The sequence below is a fragment of the Mustelus asterias genome, chromosome 2 (genome assembly GCF_964213995.1).
Source record: "Mustelus asterias chromosome 2, sMusAst1.hap1.1, whole genome shotgun sequence".
Taxonomy (NCBI): Eukaryota; Metazoa; Chordata; class Chondrichthyes; order Carcharhiniformes; family Triakidae; genus Mustelus; species Mustelus asterias.
This window is the reverse complement of record NC_135802.1, coordinates 161,767,196-161,782,102: the sequence shown is the minus strand read 5'-3', so window position 1 is coordinate 161,782,102 and position 14,907 is coordinate 161,767,196. Positions and strand designations below refer to the sequence as shown.

At 43.8% G+C, this 14,907-nt stretch overlaps 1 protein-coding gene across 3 annotated transcripts in view; it reads left to right on the top strand.

Annotated features, from left to right (window-relative positions):
* The window catches only part of LOC144504205 (cadherin-6-like), a 172,725-nt gene that overhangs the window by 139,081 nt on the left and 18,737 nt on the right, over positions 1 to 14,907 (top strand). For 2 of the 3 annotated variants that reach the window (XM_078229316.1, XM_078229318.1), the window contains 3 exons: positions 414 to 550; positions 5,902 to 6,029; positions 12,444 to 12,561. In XM_078229316.1, the coding sequence (XP_078085442.1) occupies positions 414 to 550; positions 5,902 to 6,029; positions 12,444 to 12,561 (383 nt within the window). Of the gene's footprint in view, positions 1 to 413; positions 551 to 5,901; positions 6,030 to 9,051; positions 9,079 to 12,443; positions 12,562 to 14,907 lie in introns of all 3 variants that reach the window. The other variant, XM_078229317.1, reaches the window with a different exon arrangement.

The window sequence follows — 14,907 nt, the reverse complement described above, 5'->3', positions numbered from 1 at the left end:
CAGAATATTAGCTGAGTTTCTGGATTAATGGTCTAGCGATAATACCACTAGGCCATCACCTCCCCAGTAAATAAACATAATAAAACACGGAACAACTGAACACTAGACGGTTACAGAGCAGCACTTACAGAGGCTTAATGTCAGAGAATGCTGCCGATACAAGGAAAAATATTAACAATAGTTGGAAAGTTATCCTAAGTAGGCACAAAAAACATTAAATGATACTGCATCTAACTCTTGGCTGGAATAGGTGGGAGGATATTCAGTCAGGAAACTGATTGCTGGGTCAAAGCCCTGCATAAAAGGTGTTTGAGTTTGCAATAGGAATCAACAAACACAAAGGGTCAAAATCTCCATCTTTTGGAAATGGGTATTTAGTTATCTAAATTGTTTTTCTGATTTGAACTTTCCAGTTACTCTATCGATCGACATACTGATTTGGACAGATACTTCAACATAAACTCTGCCAATGGATCAATTGTAACATTAAAACCACTCGACCGGGAAGAAATGCCGTGGCACAATATTACTGTCATAGCAACCGAGACAGGTAAGCTTCAACATGGCTGCTGTTTTGTTTCCATTTTTCCACACTGTTCCTGTGATTCACCAAAGTTGTTTAGATTCGTATTAGGCAAACAGTAAGCTGTTTCTAATTTTCAAACAGAGTAATATTGGGTCCCTTGGCATGAGTCTTGTCTTGCTCAAGCATCTGCCTCCCTGTGAGGAGTCCTCCCAGCTTCTGTCCAAGTCTGGGCAAAATATTTGCCAAACATATGCGGCCAAACCCCACTGGAGAGAGAAACAGTCTCGTAAATGTAACATAAATGGGTTTGTAGTGAATGCAAGATAACGCATGTGACGGTGGAAGATAGGAACTAGGAGAGCCCACTATGGCAGACACAGGAAGACATAATGAATGGCAGGACCCTGTGAAGCACCAATGTCTGATGGACCTTGGTGTGCATGTACATTGCTCTCTTAAGGTAGCAAGACAGGTGGTTAAGAAGGCAGATTGTATACTTGCCTTTATTGGCTGAGGCAGAGAGTTTAAGAGCTGGGAGGTTATGCTGGAACTATATAAAATGTTGGTTAGGCCACAGCAAGGGTATTGTGTGTAGTTCTAGAATCCACATTAAAGGAAGGATGTGACAGCACTGAAAAGGGTGCAGAGGAGATTCACCAGGATGTTGCCTGGGCTGGAGAGTTTTAGTTATGAAAAGAGATTGGATAGACTGGGGTTATTTTCCTTGGAGCAGAGGAGACTGAGAGGGGACATGATTGAGATGTATAAGATTAAGAAGGGCACAGATAGAGTAGACAGGAAGAAACTTTTCTCCATGGTGGAGGGATCAATGACTAGGGGACACAGATTTAAGATAAGGGACAGGAGGCTGAGAGGGGATGTGAGGAAAACCTTTTTCAACCAGAGGATGGTGGGAGTCTGGAACTCACTGCCTGAAAGGGTGGTGGAGGCAGAGACCTTCATAATATTTAAGAAGCATGTAGATGTGCTCTTGCGATGCCAAGGCATACAAGGCTATGGGCCAAGTGCTGGAAAATGGGATGAGAATAGTTGGATGGTTTGTCTTTGACCAATGCAGATTAAATGGGCCAAGGGTCTTTTGCTGTGCTGTAGACCTCTATGACTCTACATTAATCCCAAATCTTATACCACACAAGTCTGCAGCAACCCTAAGACTCTGATGATAATGTGACTCCTTCAGTAAAAAGGGGGAACATTTATAAAGAATAGTAGTGCATGCAAAGTAATTTAAAAGATCTGTATTTTTTAAGCTTTGTAAAACCCCAGTGGCATGCCGACGAATTATTTCTCAATAAAGCTCTCTCATGAAATTTCCATGCCACTACCTGTTGGATGCATTTTAAATAGGATTTAAATCAAACCTAAGAGAGGTATCTGAAATTTCTCATCATGTTGGTTTGAATTGAGAGAGCCTCCCAACCAAAACAGCTTCATCTCTGCTTCCAGATTTGACTTATTTCTGGAGAGATAATTGTGAGGTACGTAACTGCAACTTCTGCTGGCAAGATGAACAATTTGTGGCGATGAATTAAGAATGTTGCTTAAGAAGCCTAACCCTACTCCATTTAAGTATACTGGCTTTAAACACGCATGATAGAATACTGGCACTAAACCCTTCAGTAAAGTGACAGCACTCCATCGAGAATGACAGAAAAAGACATTAGCCAAGGGGAAAGGACTGACAAGGTGAATGGGACGATTCTCCTGGGCATGAAATATCACACATCTCGGCACATAATCATGTGAACTTTTCCCCTCTGAATTCTCATGTTCCCATTTATAATGGAATCTCTATACAAATTTGTCATACTAAATTATATCCTCCCACCTGTGGTGGTGCTGTAGCTCCTCAGTTCTTGGATTTTGGGACCAAATGCAAAAATATTCCTGATGGCACAAAGCTCGGTGGGAATGTGAGTTGTGAGGTGGATGGAGAGAGGCTTCAAGGAGATTTAGACAGACGGAGTGAGTGAGTGGACAAGAACCTGGCAGAAGGAATATAATGTGAACAAGTGTGAAGTTATCCACTTTGATTGGAAAAACAGAAATACGGAGTATTTCTTAAATGCTGAGAGAGGTGAAGCATTGATGTCCAAAGGGACCTGGGTGTCCTTGTTCACGAGTCACTGAAAGCTAACATGCAAGTGCAGCAAGCAATTGGGAAGTCAGATAATATGTTGGACTCTATTGCAAGTGGATCTGAGCCTTGCTGAAATTGTAAAGAGCCTTGGTGAGACCACAGCTGGAGTATTTTGTACAGTTTTAGTCTCCTTATCTGAGGAAGGATAGACTTGCTATAGAAGATGTGTAAGCAAGGTTCACCCAATTGATTCTTGGGATGGTGGGATTATTCTATGAGGAGAGAATGAGGAGTCTGGGTCAGTATTCTCTACAGTTTAGAAGAATGAGAGGAGATCTCATAGAAATGTAGAAATTTAGAAATGTAGCGGTATGGTAGCACAGTGGTTAGCACTGCTGCTTCACAGCTCCAGGGACCTGGGCTCGATTCCCGGCTTGGGTCACTGTCTGTGTGGAGTCTGCACATTCTCCTCGTGTCTGCGTGGGTTTCCCCCAGGTGCTCCGGTTTCCTCCCACAGTCCAAAGATGTGCGGGTTAGGTTGATTGGCCATGCTAAAAAATTGCCCTTGGTGACCTGAGATGCGTAGGTTAGAGGGATTAGTGGATAAATATGTAGGGATATGGGGGTAGAGCCTGGGTGGGATTGTGGTCGGTGCAGACTCGATGGGCCGAATGGCCTCTTTCTGTACTGTAGGATTCTATGAAATTTCTTACAAAGCTTGACAGGGTAGATGCAGGAAGTGTGTTTCTAGGGGGCGGGGGGCGTCTGTAACCAGTGTTCACAGCTTCAGAATAAGAGGCTAAGACTGAGATGGGGGGAAATGTTTTCATTCAAAGGGTGGTGAATTTTTGGAAACCTCTACCCCAGGGGACAGTGTAGGCCTTGAGTATATTCAAGTCAGAAATCGATAGATTTCTAGATATTAAATAAATTAAAGGATGGGGATATTGCTGCAAAACAGTGTTGTGCCATGATGAGCCATGATCTAGTTGAATGGCAGAGCAGGGTGGAGGGGTCAAATGGCCTACTGCTGCTCCTATTTCCTTTGTTCCTATGTTTCAGTTTAGCAGTCTAACCACCCTAATCATCATTTCCCAAATTGCTGCAGGTTATGCAATTCAGCTTTGAATAATGTTATAAACTCAAACTGCTGTACAAAACTAAGAATGGAATACATGGCTTTAAACTGGGGACTGTATTACATCTGGATTCCCTTGGTCCAATTATCCCCTTCATTCTAACCCTGCTTGAACTTCACACTGCATTTTATCTTGACTCTTTGGCAGTAGTAACCTTACCTTACGCAATAGTGTAAAGCAGATGACTCAGAAACTCAGAACTTTTGTTTCCATCGAAGTAAATGGGAGTAGTGATGGTTTGGAAAATAGTCAAGGCTGGACCATTCTTGGTATGGAGCTTTGGAACTGAGGAACCCATGTCAGGATTTTGTAGTCAGCTCGCCCATTATTCTCCATTTTTTAACTCAAAGTCTTCTTATGGTGGGATCTTTGTCGGTTGCCTTCCAGATTTGGTTTGTATCTGAGGAGAGCATTTCAAAATATGTGGAATGCGTGACCTCTGTGTGTGGTGGAGGTAGATTCAATTGTAACTTACAAAAGGTATTTGGATAATAGTCTGAAGAAAAAAAAATTGCAGGGCTACAGGGAAAAGCTGGGGAGAGTGAGAGTAGCTGGGTTGCTTTTGCAGAGAGCTGGCATGGACGCAATGGGCTGAATGGCCTCCTTCTGCACTGTAACCGTTCTGTGATTCAGTGTGACTGCAACTGACAACATGAATAATATGAGGCGAAGAATTGAGTTTTGTGTAACTCTCAACATTGAATTAATTTGACGATGTTCGCACTCTTCCATGAGTTTCATTCTTTGAGTTTCAGAGTGATCTTTGTATCTGACTTCCCCACTCCACAGCGATCTTTGATTCCATACCTTGCTCCATTCACAGTTCAGAGACACAGGCAAGTGAGGAGGGTGCTAATTCTTAAAACTCTCACCTCCAGTTGAAGCAGCAGCAGAAACAGCTGACCTTTCAGTTGGGTTTAAGGTGCTGGCTCTCTCACCAGGAACACATATGACTAACATCTAACTTTCCATTCCAACATCAAGCCACACCTCCTCCACAACCACAGATAAACTCCTGATTTGAGTTGCAACTTTTGAGCAGGCAGCATCTGATTTTACATTGCATGTGAAAAAATTAAGAGCAATAAATTTAACAGTTGTAGTTATAAATTCAGTCTTATAACCAAAAGATCCACAGTTGTGGTCGATTTCCATTATTAAAAAAAATCAACCTATTTCAACAAATGGTGCAATCTCTGCTTTGAAAATGTGGAGTAGGAAATGTGTTGCTTTGGATTTAATTTTTAATGAACCATTTGCCTTGTGCATCCCAACTTTTCATGTTTGATCCAGTGAAGCCCAAGGATTCCTGGGATCAGAAAGAACGGAAAACCTGGTTTGATCCTGGGCTGAACAGGGCATTTGGGCCAGCATTTGGTTCCAGTGGTTTTTGGAGCAAAGACGGACTGGATTTGGGTTTGCCCGGTCCACTCGGTTTTGTAACAAATGGAGTACAAAATGTTTTTTTTTAAAAATGCCATCATTGAAATGTTTTCCCCGTTTTTAGAAGCAAGTGATAGCCCAGATAGAAACTGTTTCTGTTAGTGGGGGAATCTAGGAAAAGGGGGCATGACCCTAAATTCCAAGCAGGGCCTTATAGGAGAAAAGTTGGGAAACATTTATTCACGCAATTGGATTGGCAGAACTCTCTCCCACCAAAAGCTTCGAGCTCAATTAAAGATGTTGGCCGGAATTCTCCTGGTCTTTCACACCGGCGGGATTTACCACCGGCATGGCGTGACGTCAATGGGAAACTAGAGAATCCCGCCACTAGCAAACAACATGCCATCTCCGACTGGCGGGAAGCACTCGGCTGAGAGGCTGGAGAACCGCACGCATGAAATCTGTGATGGATAGATTTTTGGTCGATGGGGTTTATTAAGGAACCAATTCAGGTGGATAGAGTTAGAATAAGCATCAACCAGAATCTCGTTGAATGGTGGAATAGATCAGAGGGGCTGAATGGTCTTCTCCTGTTCCGATGTTCAGTTGGAAGAACTGGGAATGATACATTTTCTGGGATTCGTCCTCGGAATCAGACTTAGACCTGTGATACTTGGATTAAATCTGCTTAGAGTCTTCATTGATTACACTGTCGGCTACCTTGACTTCCATCTATTTTTGCTTATTTGCAGTTTTGGAAAACTCAAGGCAAACGAGCCGAGTACCAGTTCTAATCAGAGTTTTAGATGTCAATGACAATGCTCCAGAATTCCCCGTGGTTTATGAGACCTTTGTCTGTGAAAACGCGAAGGCTGGACAGGTAAGTTGCAATAAATGTTGAAGATTGAAATTAAGATGTCGATAGCTTGATCGTCCCATCGTTCCCACACGGCTGCCTTGCTGCCCTCTTCGTTCCCATGTGACCGTGAAGGCTTTTCAATCTTCCTGTCCATGCTCTGTATTTCATGCACCTCCCAATCCATCTGCACATTATTTCACTCCAGTGCCATGGCGGAATCCCAACCACTTTGGCGACAAGATGATAAATTCCCCAAAACAAATTGAATTGTTTTTCAGCTGAAATTAGAAGAAACAGTTAAAAAATTGAACTGGAAGGAACATATTTAAAAAGTCCAGTGTTGTCTGAATGTCTGAATTTTAATTCCCTTGCACATACGTTTGTTGCCATTGGCTTAGTGTTCAGGGTGTGATACGTTATAATAGAGACATTCCTTCTGCTTGTGGTCAGTGACTGGAATTTTAGCTACATGTCTTAGCCACCTCAATGGCAACAATTATTTGTACTGTGTAGTTCAAACTGTATTTGATTTGATTTATTATTGTCACATGTATTAACATACAGTGAAAAGTATTGTTTCTTGCGTGCTAAGCAAAGCATACCGTTCATAGAGAAGGAAAGGAGAGAGTGCAGAAGGTAGCGTTACAGTCATAGCTAGGGCGCAGAGAAAGATCAACTTACTGCTAGGTAGGTCCATTCAAAAGTCTGATGGCAGCAGGAAAGAAGCTGTTCTTGAATCGGTTGGTAGGTGACCTCAGACTTTTGTATCTTTTTCCCCGACGGAAGAAGGTGGAAGAGAGTATGCTTTATGTGTCATAGAATCCATATAGCACAGAAGGAGACCATTCGGCCCATCGAGTCTGTACCGACCACATGCCACCCAGGCCCTATTCCCATAACCCCACACGTTTACCCCGCTAATCCCCCTGACACTAGGGTTGATTTAGTATGGCCAATTAACCTAACCTGCACATCTTTGGACTGTGGGAGGAAACCGGAGCATCTGGAAGAAACCAACGCAGACACAGGGAGAAAGTGCAGACTCCACACAGACAGTGACCCAAGGCTGGAATTGAAACTGGGTCCTTGGTGCTTTGAGGCAGCAGTGCTAACCACTGTACCACCGTGCTGCCCATATCTGAGAGGAGTTACTCCAGCTTCATCCATCTAATCATTTCCAAATTAATTAGTCTGGGATCTTCATAAGCAACAATTGTTAATTCATTTAAAAACTTATTCTCAGGATGAGTAGTGCTGATCAGATTCGTATTTATTGCTTCTGCCTAATTGTCGTTGGGGAAAGTAAGAGCGAGGCACCTTTATTTGAACCACTGCAGCCCATAGGGCAAGTTGCTGTTTGGGTGGGAGTTCCAAACTTTTGACTGCAATGTTGAAGGAAGAGTGAAATATTTCCGAGTCAGGATGTTGTACTTCTTGGAGGGGTATTTGAAGTTGATGGTGCTCTCTTACCCTTGTCCTTCTGGGAGATGCAAGTTGCAGGTTTGGGAGGATGCTTGGCGACTCATTGCAGTCCATCTCTGGAGTGGCTGTGCAGCAGTAATGGAGGGAGTGAGTGTTTAAGCTGATGGATGAAGTGCTGATCAAGCGGGTTGCTTTGTCCTGGATGGTTTTGAACTTCTTCAGTGTTGCTCTAGGTGCTCAGGCAAGTGGGCAGTATTCCATCCCTTGTCAACAGTGGAGATGATTTGGGGAGTCCAGAGATGAGCCACTTAGTTTCCAAGCCATGTTGCTTCTGTTTGTTGTGTTTCTGTTCAACTGTGACTGATGGTGGGGAAGCTGATGAGAGCAACACCCATTGAGTGTTCGAGGTGGCTTGACTCTCTTGTTTGAGATGGTTATTGGTTGGCCTTTATATGACATGAATGTTAGTTTTCAACTCAAACCTGAGTGTAGTCCACGTTTTGCTGCATGTGGACATGACCTGCCTCATTATCCGAAGAATGGTGACCATTGTGCAATCGTCAGTGAACAGTGAGTACAACTTCTGATATAAGGAAGGTCATTGGGCGGCATGGTGGCATAGTGGTTAGCACTGCTGCCTCACAGCGCCAGGGACCCGGGTTCAAATCCAGCCTCGGGTGACTGTGTGGGGTTTGCACATTCTCCCCATGTCTGCGTGGGTTTTCTCTGGGTGCTCCGGTTTCCTCCCACAGTCCAAAGATGTGCAGGTTAGGTTGATTGGCCATAGTAAATTGCTCCTTGGTGTCAGGGGAACTAACAGGGTGGGTAAGTGAGGTTATGGGGATCGGGCCTGGGTGGGATTGCGTGCAGACTTGATAGGCCCAGTGGCTTCTTTCTGCACTGTAGGGCTTCTATGATTCTTGAAGCAGCTGAAGATAGTTGATTCTAGGATATTGCCTTGAGGAACTGCTGGAGTGAAGTCTTTATGGACTGGGATGCATTGAGATATATGAAAAGGTAGGGTGATGAGTGAACATGGCTTGATGCAGAATAAGATACATGCAGCAGTGTAATAGATGAGCCAAAGTTCACAAATGGTGCAGGATATTAGATTAATGTGAAGATTATTGAAATAAGTTGAATAATCGGCACCACTGACGTACAGCGACAAATGAATTCAATTCCATTTTTATTGTATGAGATTCCAGGATATTGAAAGGACTTGGATTCATACAACACTTTATTACACCTTAAATATATCCCAAAATGCTTCCCTATAGGTAATCATGGCAATACATTTGCACAGAGCAAATTCTCACCAATGTGTGATGTTAGAGTGACTGTGGGGTGGTGGGTTACTATACACGAGGCCCTGGAAGAAGAATCCAAAAGCAAATGTTCAAATCCCACCATGGCAGCTGGGAAATTTTAATTCAATTAATTAAATAAATCTGGAAATATAAACCCAGGCCGAGATTTCCCTCCCACCGCACCGTGGGAGTTTACTGCAGTAGTTGCAATGAGCCATTGGCCCCAGCAGGATCTTCCAGTCCCACCAAAGTTAATGGGCTTTTGCATGGCTCACCCACCCCACTGTCGGCCGGTGGGTCAACTCCGGCAGGACCAGAAGATCCCACTGGCCGAAAGGGCTGGAAAATCCCTCCCCGGGTAAAAGTGACCATGAAACTGCTGGGTTGTCATAAATACCCATCTGCTCAACTAATCCTCTTTGAGGAAATCTATTGTCCTCACCCAATCTGATCTAAATAAAACCCACAGGAATGTGACTCTCAATTGCCCTCCGAAGTGGCAGAGAAAGTCAGTCAGTTATATTTGAGGTGACGGCTCGCCACCACCTCAGGGGCAATTAGGGATGGAGACTAAATGCTGACCGAGCCAATGATGCCCACATCCCATACATGAGTTAAAAAAAAGTGAATTGAATGATGAGGGAATCTCCTTTCTAACTGAATGGGAGCCACATCACAGGGAGAACTTTCCAGTTCTTTGCATGATATAACAGACTAAAGGTGGTAAAAGCTTGGAACTCTTTTCTACAAATGAATCATAGAAACCCCACAAAAGGAGGCCATTTGGCCCATCGAGTCTACATCAACAACAGTACCACCCAGGTCCTATCCCCGTAACCCCACGTATTTACCCTGCTAATCTCCCTGACACTAAGGGGCAATTTAACATCGCCAATCCACTTAACCCACACATCTTCTGAGTGGCAATTGATGTTAGATGAAATGTTCATTTGAAATCCAAGCTAGATAGATTCTTATTCACCAAAGATATTCGGGATATGTGGCAAAAGTGGGTCGATGGAGTTGGATCACAGATCAGCCAGGATCATGTTGAATGGAGCAGGAGGCTGGAGGGGGTGGTTCCTAATATCAGAGAATCTTTCACATCCATCTGGGCCAGTGGGAAAGGCTGACCGGATCTCTGTTTAAAATATCATCTGGAAGACAATTCTTTGACTGTGCTAAACTACCTCAGTAATGCACTGAAATGTTTGTCAGATGATGTGCTCATGTTCTGCTGGTTCAGGGCACACAGGCCACAATGCCATTTATTTACAAACCAGGCCATTGATTTCTGGCATGGTGGCACGGTGGTTAACACTATTGCCTCACAGCGCCAGGTACCTGGGTTCGATTCCAGGCTTGGGTCACTGTCTGTGTGGAGTTTGCACATTCTCCCCGTGTCTGCGTGGGTTTCCTCCGGGTGCTCCGGTTTCCTCCCACAGTCCAAAGATGTACAGGTTAGGTGAATTGGCCATGCTAAATTGCCCCTTAGTGTCAGGGAGATTAGCGGGGTAAATGCATGGGGTTATTTGATTTGATTTATTATTGTCACATGTATTGGGATACAGTGAAAAGTATTGTTTCTTGCGCGCTATACAGACAAAGCATACCGTTCATAGAGAAGGAAATGAGAGAGTGCAGAATGTAGTGTTACAGTCATAGCTAGGGTGTAGAGAAAGATCAACTTAATGCAAGGTGGGGTTAGGGCCCGGGTGGGATTGTTGGCGATGTAGGCTTGATGGGCCGAATGGTCTCCTTCTAACAAAGAAAGAACAAAGAACAATACAGCACAGGAACAGGCCCTTCGGCCCTCCAAGCCCGCGCCGCTCCCTGGTCCAAACTAGACCATTCTTTTGAATCCCTCCATTCCCACTCCGTTCATATGGCTGTCCAGATAAGTCTTAAACGTTCCCAGTGTGTCCGCCTCCACCACCTTGCCTGGCAGCGCATTCCAGGCCCCCACGACCCTCTGTGTAAAATATGTCCTTCTGACATCTGTGTTAAACCTCTCCCCCTTCACCTTGAACCTATGACCCCTCGTGAACGTCACCACCGACCCGGGGAAAAGCTTCCCACCGTTCACCCTATCTATGCCTTTCATAATTTTATACACCTCTATTAAGTCTCCCCTCATCCTCCGTCTTTCTGCACTGTAGGATTCTATTCTAAGTCAAACTCTACTTTTTTTCACGACATTGCGTGATTTTTGCGAATGTTGCTGGCGTCTCGTATTCTGTGGTTTTGTCCACTGTGTGTGAATAGCGCAATTCAGCAGCTTTGCTCCCTGTTACTTTAGCCGGCACCCAGCTCCCTTGGAAGAATGGACAGCAATCAATTTCTCTGTCTTTTATATCGAATTTTATCACCACATATCTTATTTATCGAATCAATAGAAATTAGAAATATGAGACATAGTGGGATGGATTATTTTGTATCACTCCAGTTATTTTCATAAAAGACTTGAGTCTGCTTAATTATTTATAAGAAACTTGTTCACATGTTTTTTTTCCTGATTTTCCCTGTCCTTTCCTTCTCTTTCCGTTCTCCTGAAGGTATTGCCTCATGATTTATCATCATAATGAATACTGCCAACCCTCCAGTCCTTTAGCAATGTGACCAATCCACATACCCCGCCATTCGAACAATGAATTTTCAGTCTGTTTGAATAGTAGGGCATGATAGTCAATCCTAATACATACATTCGGCGCATCAAACAGTGGTTTATGGACAATGATTGACAAGATAAAATGTACTGGTAGTTACATTAGCAGTTGAGTGCTTATTGTGTGTCCACCAATATCAATTTTGACCCATTTAAGATAACACGAAAAATGATCATTATTAGTATCAGGGTGGAAAGGTGGCACAATGGTTAGCAATGCTGCCTCACAGTGCCAGGGACCCTGAATCAATTCCAGCCTCGGGTGAGACTCTGTGTGTGGAGTTTGCACATTCTCCCCGTGTCTGTGTGGGTTTCCTCCAGGTGCTCCGGTTTCCTCCCACACTCCAAAAATGTGCAGGTTAGGTGGATTAGTCATATTAAAATTGCCCCTTAGTGTCCCAAGATGTGTAGGTTAGGGGGAATTAGCCGTGATAAATGTGTGCGGTTATGAGGATAGGGCAGGGGAGAGAGCTTGGGTAAGATGCTCCATCAGTGAGTTGGTGCAGGCTCGATGGGCTAAATGGCCTCTTTCTGCACTGTAGGGATTCTATGATAGTTATCACCCCTCGTTAACCTACGTTGGTTCCCGTCCTAGCAACTTTTAACGTTCTTCTTCTTTTCAAATCCCTCCATTGCTTTGCCCCTCCCTAACCTCCTCCAACCCTACAAGCCCTTTACAATCTCTCTGCTGCTCCAATTCAGGCTTCCCTGATGTTAATTGCTACATTATTGGTTGTGCCTTCAGCTGCCTCGACCCTAAGCTCCCGAATTACCTTCCAAACCCCCTTGCACCTGTTTCTCCTCCTCTAAAATGTTCCTGGAAACCTGCCTCTTTGACTAACTCCCTACCCTTTCCTTACATGGAAAGTACTGTAAAAATCCAAGTTATATATTTAGTGGGAAGCAGTATTTAAAAACTGTGGTGCAAATTTGACTTGTATGCTTTGTAACTACTCGGTCCTTGGAACAGTTTTGTGTTTAAAGAGCAAGATGTGGATGATAGCGTGGAATTGATTTTGGTGTTGATTTGACGTACAGCTGATACAAACTGTTGGTGCTATGGATCAGGACTCGCCGCCAAGTGGATCCAGATTCTTCTTCAGTTTGGCTCCAGAGGCCGCCAACAATCCCAATTTCACAGTTCGGGATAACGAAGGTAGGGATTTAACTCACAGCCAGCAAGGGGAGGCCACGGCCTCGTGGTCTTATAGCTAGACTTTCAATCCAGACACTCAGCTAATGTCCTGGGGACCCGGGTTCGAATCCCGCCACGGCAGATGGTGAAATTTGAATTCAATAAAAAACATCTGTAATTAAGAATCTACTGATGACCATGAAACCATTGACGATTGTCGGAAAAACCCATCTGGTTCACTAATGTCCCTTTAGTGAAGGAAATCTGCCATCCTTACCTGGTCTGGCCTACATGTGACTCCAGCAATGTGGTTGGCTTTGGAATGGGCAATAAATGCCCACCCACTTCCCATTAACAAATTTAAAATAAAACACAGTGAAGTGTTACAGAAAGAGAAGATGCTGTAAATTCTCAGCACACCAGGCAGCATCAGTCAACCTACATCTGCCTGAGCTACTGAGAGCTTCCAGCGTTTGCTACTTATATTTCACATTTGGGGTTGCTTCATAATTGGTTAAAGGTGGGAGCTTTGCGCCTCGCCCGCCACAGAATCGGAGTGGGTGAGGGGTGGAGATATGTCTGTTGACCTGGGGCGGGCATTGCCAGTCTCGCTCGAGCGAAGCCGTAAGATCCCGGCCCTTGGTCTCTGTGCTGTTTCTCTGTTAGGATTTGCCATGTCTCAGCTTAGGTAGTAAGAGTCAGCGGAGAGGGGGGTAAAATCTCAACCTGTGACACAGATGTTTGAAACTGACATTCCACATCAGTCACCCAATCTAGAAACAACATAATTTTCATACCCAATGATTCCAGTGCTATTATTAAACGGACTGTTTAGCAAAGTCCACCACTGCCAAACGACTGATTGTTATAACCTTATTTGGCACGTTATGGAAAAATTAATCTTTTGTTCCCGAATAACCTGTAGACCAAAGACTGCACAGTCCAGTGGACATCATAAAGATATCAAACTCCATGATATTTGAGAGTCTACCTCAGCAAGATCTGTCTGGGACGTCAGGGATCCACATGGTTACGACTTGGAGCAGCACAATAAGGCTTGCTCATGATTAAGTCTGAACTTTAAACCAGAGCTCCTGCTGCTACACTTCATAGAAACATTGAAAATTGGAACAGGAGGAGGCCATTCGGCCGTTCGAGCCTGCTCCACCATTCATTATAATCATGGCGAATGGTCCAACTCAATAGCCTGATCCCACCTTCCCCCCAATAGAAACATATCAAACATCTTCATTGGTCTGCACAGAATATCTGAGGCCACAGCTGGTAACACAGCTATTGTAGGTACCTGGAACTCAATTCTAATAAGCTTTAAGTTCACACGCGAATAAGAGTTTGCAGTTGCTCGCCAAGGCAGATTTTCAAAGTATTTCACAGGCAATTTGTAGCTCATCTGTTTTCCGCTCTCCTATCAAACTCTCCAAGCCAATGTATGATCCCAGTAAATTTCCAGGATCAAACTTATGAGACTTCACGCCTTGATTATGATAGCCATCTGCTCGCCTGTATACAAAAGCAGCTAAAGACAGAAATCCCTTCAAGCTGCTTCCAGTATGCTGCAATAACTTTCCCAGGAATTGTGGAAGGAATGCCTCGTTGGAGCAGTTCTAACAGAATTCCTGGCTAAGTTAATTTCCCAAGAACCAAATGGTAAAAACCTGTCTCTTTGAGAGAAGAGTAAGTGTTTATACCCCAGTCACCAGCAATCTCTGGGATAACAAAGAAGCCTCACTTGTAGCGTGAATTAGACTAACCCATATCGGTGTCATTTTGTCTGGACAGATTTATTTCACTTGAAATTTTGAGCTTTGTGCATACACGTCCTTTCTGCAAAAGTTAAATAAAATTGTTAACAAGTAATTGTAAATTATTCTCACCAAGATTGACTTTGAAACCAATGTTAAGATTTTGCAAAGGTCCATTGAAAGGCTGTGCGAACTCATTCATTTCATCACCTTCAGTGGTGAGGTTATGTCCATTGTGTATCAGCACAAGGGAGAGACGGTCTTGTCATTTCAGACTGGTAAATTAGTCAATTATTTGACAATAAAGTTAACAATGACACACAACAAATAGGTCTAGGAAAACAAGTAGATACGAGGAGATTATGGTGCACAAATATGACTGTTAATTGATGTAATTAAAAATGATTGCAAAGTTTTAAATCATAGAAGCATAGAATTATAGAATCCCTACAGTGCAGAGGAGGCCACGTGGCCCATCGAGCCTGTACCGACAACAATCCCACCCAGGCCGTAACCCCATGTATTTACCCTGCTAATCCCCCTGACACCAAGGGGCAATTTAGCATTGCCAATCCACTAACCCGCACATCTTTGGAGTCCTACG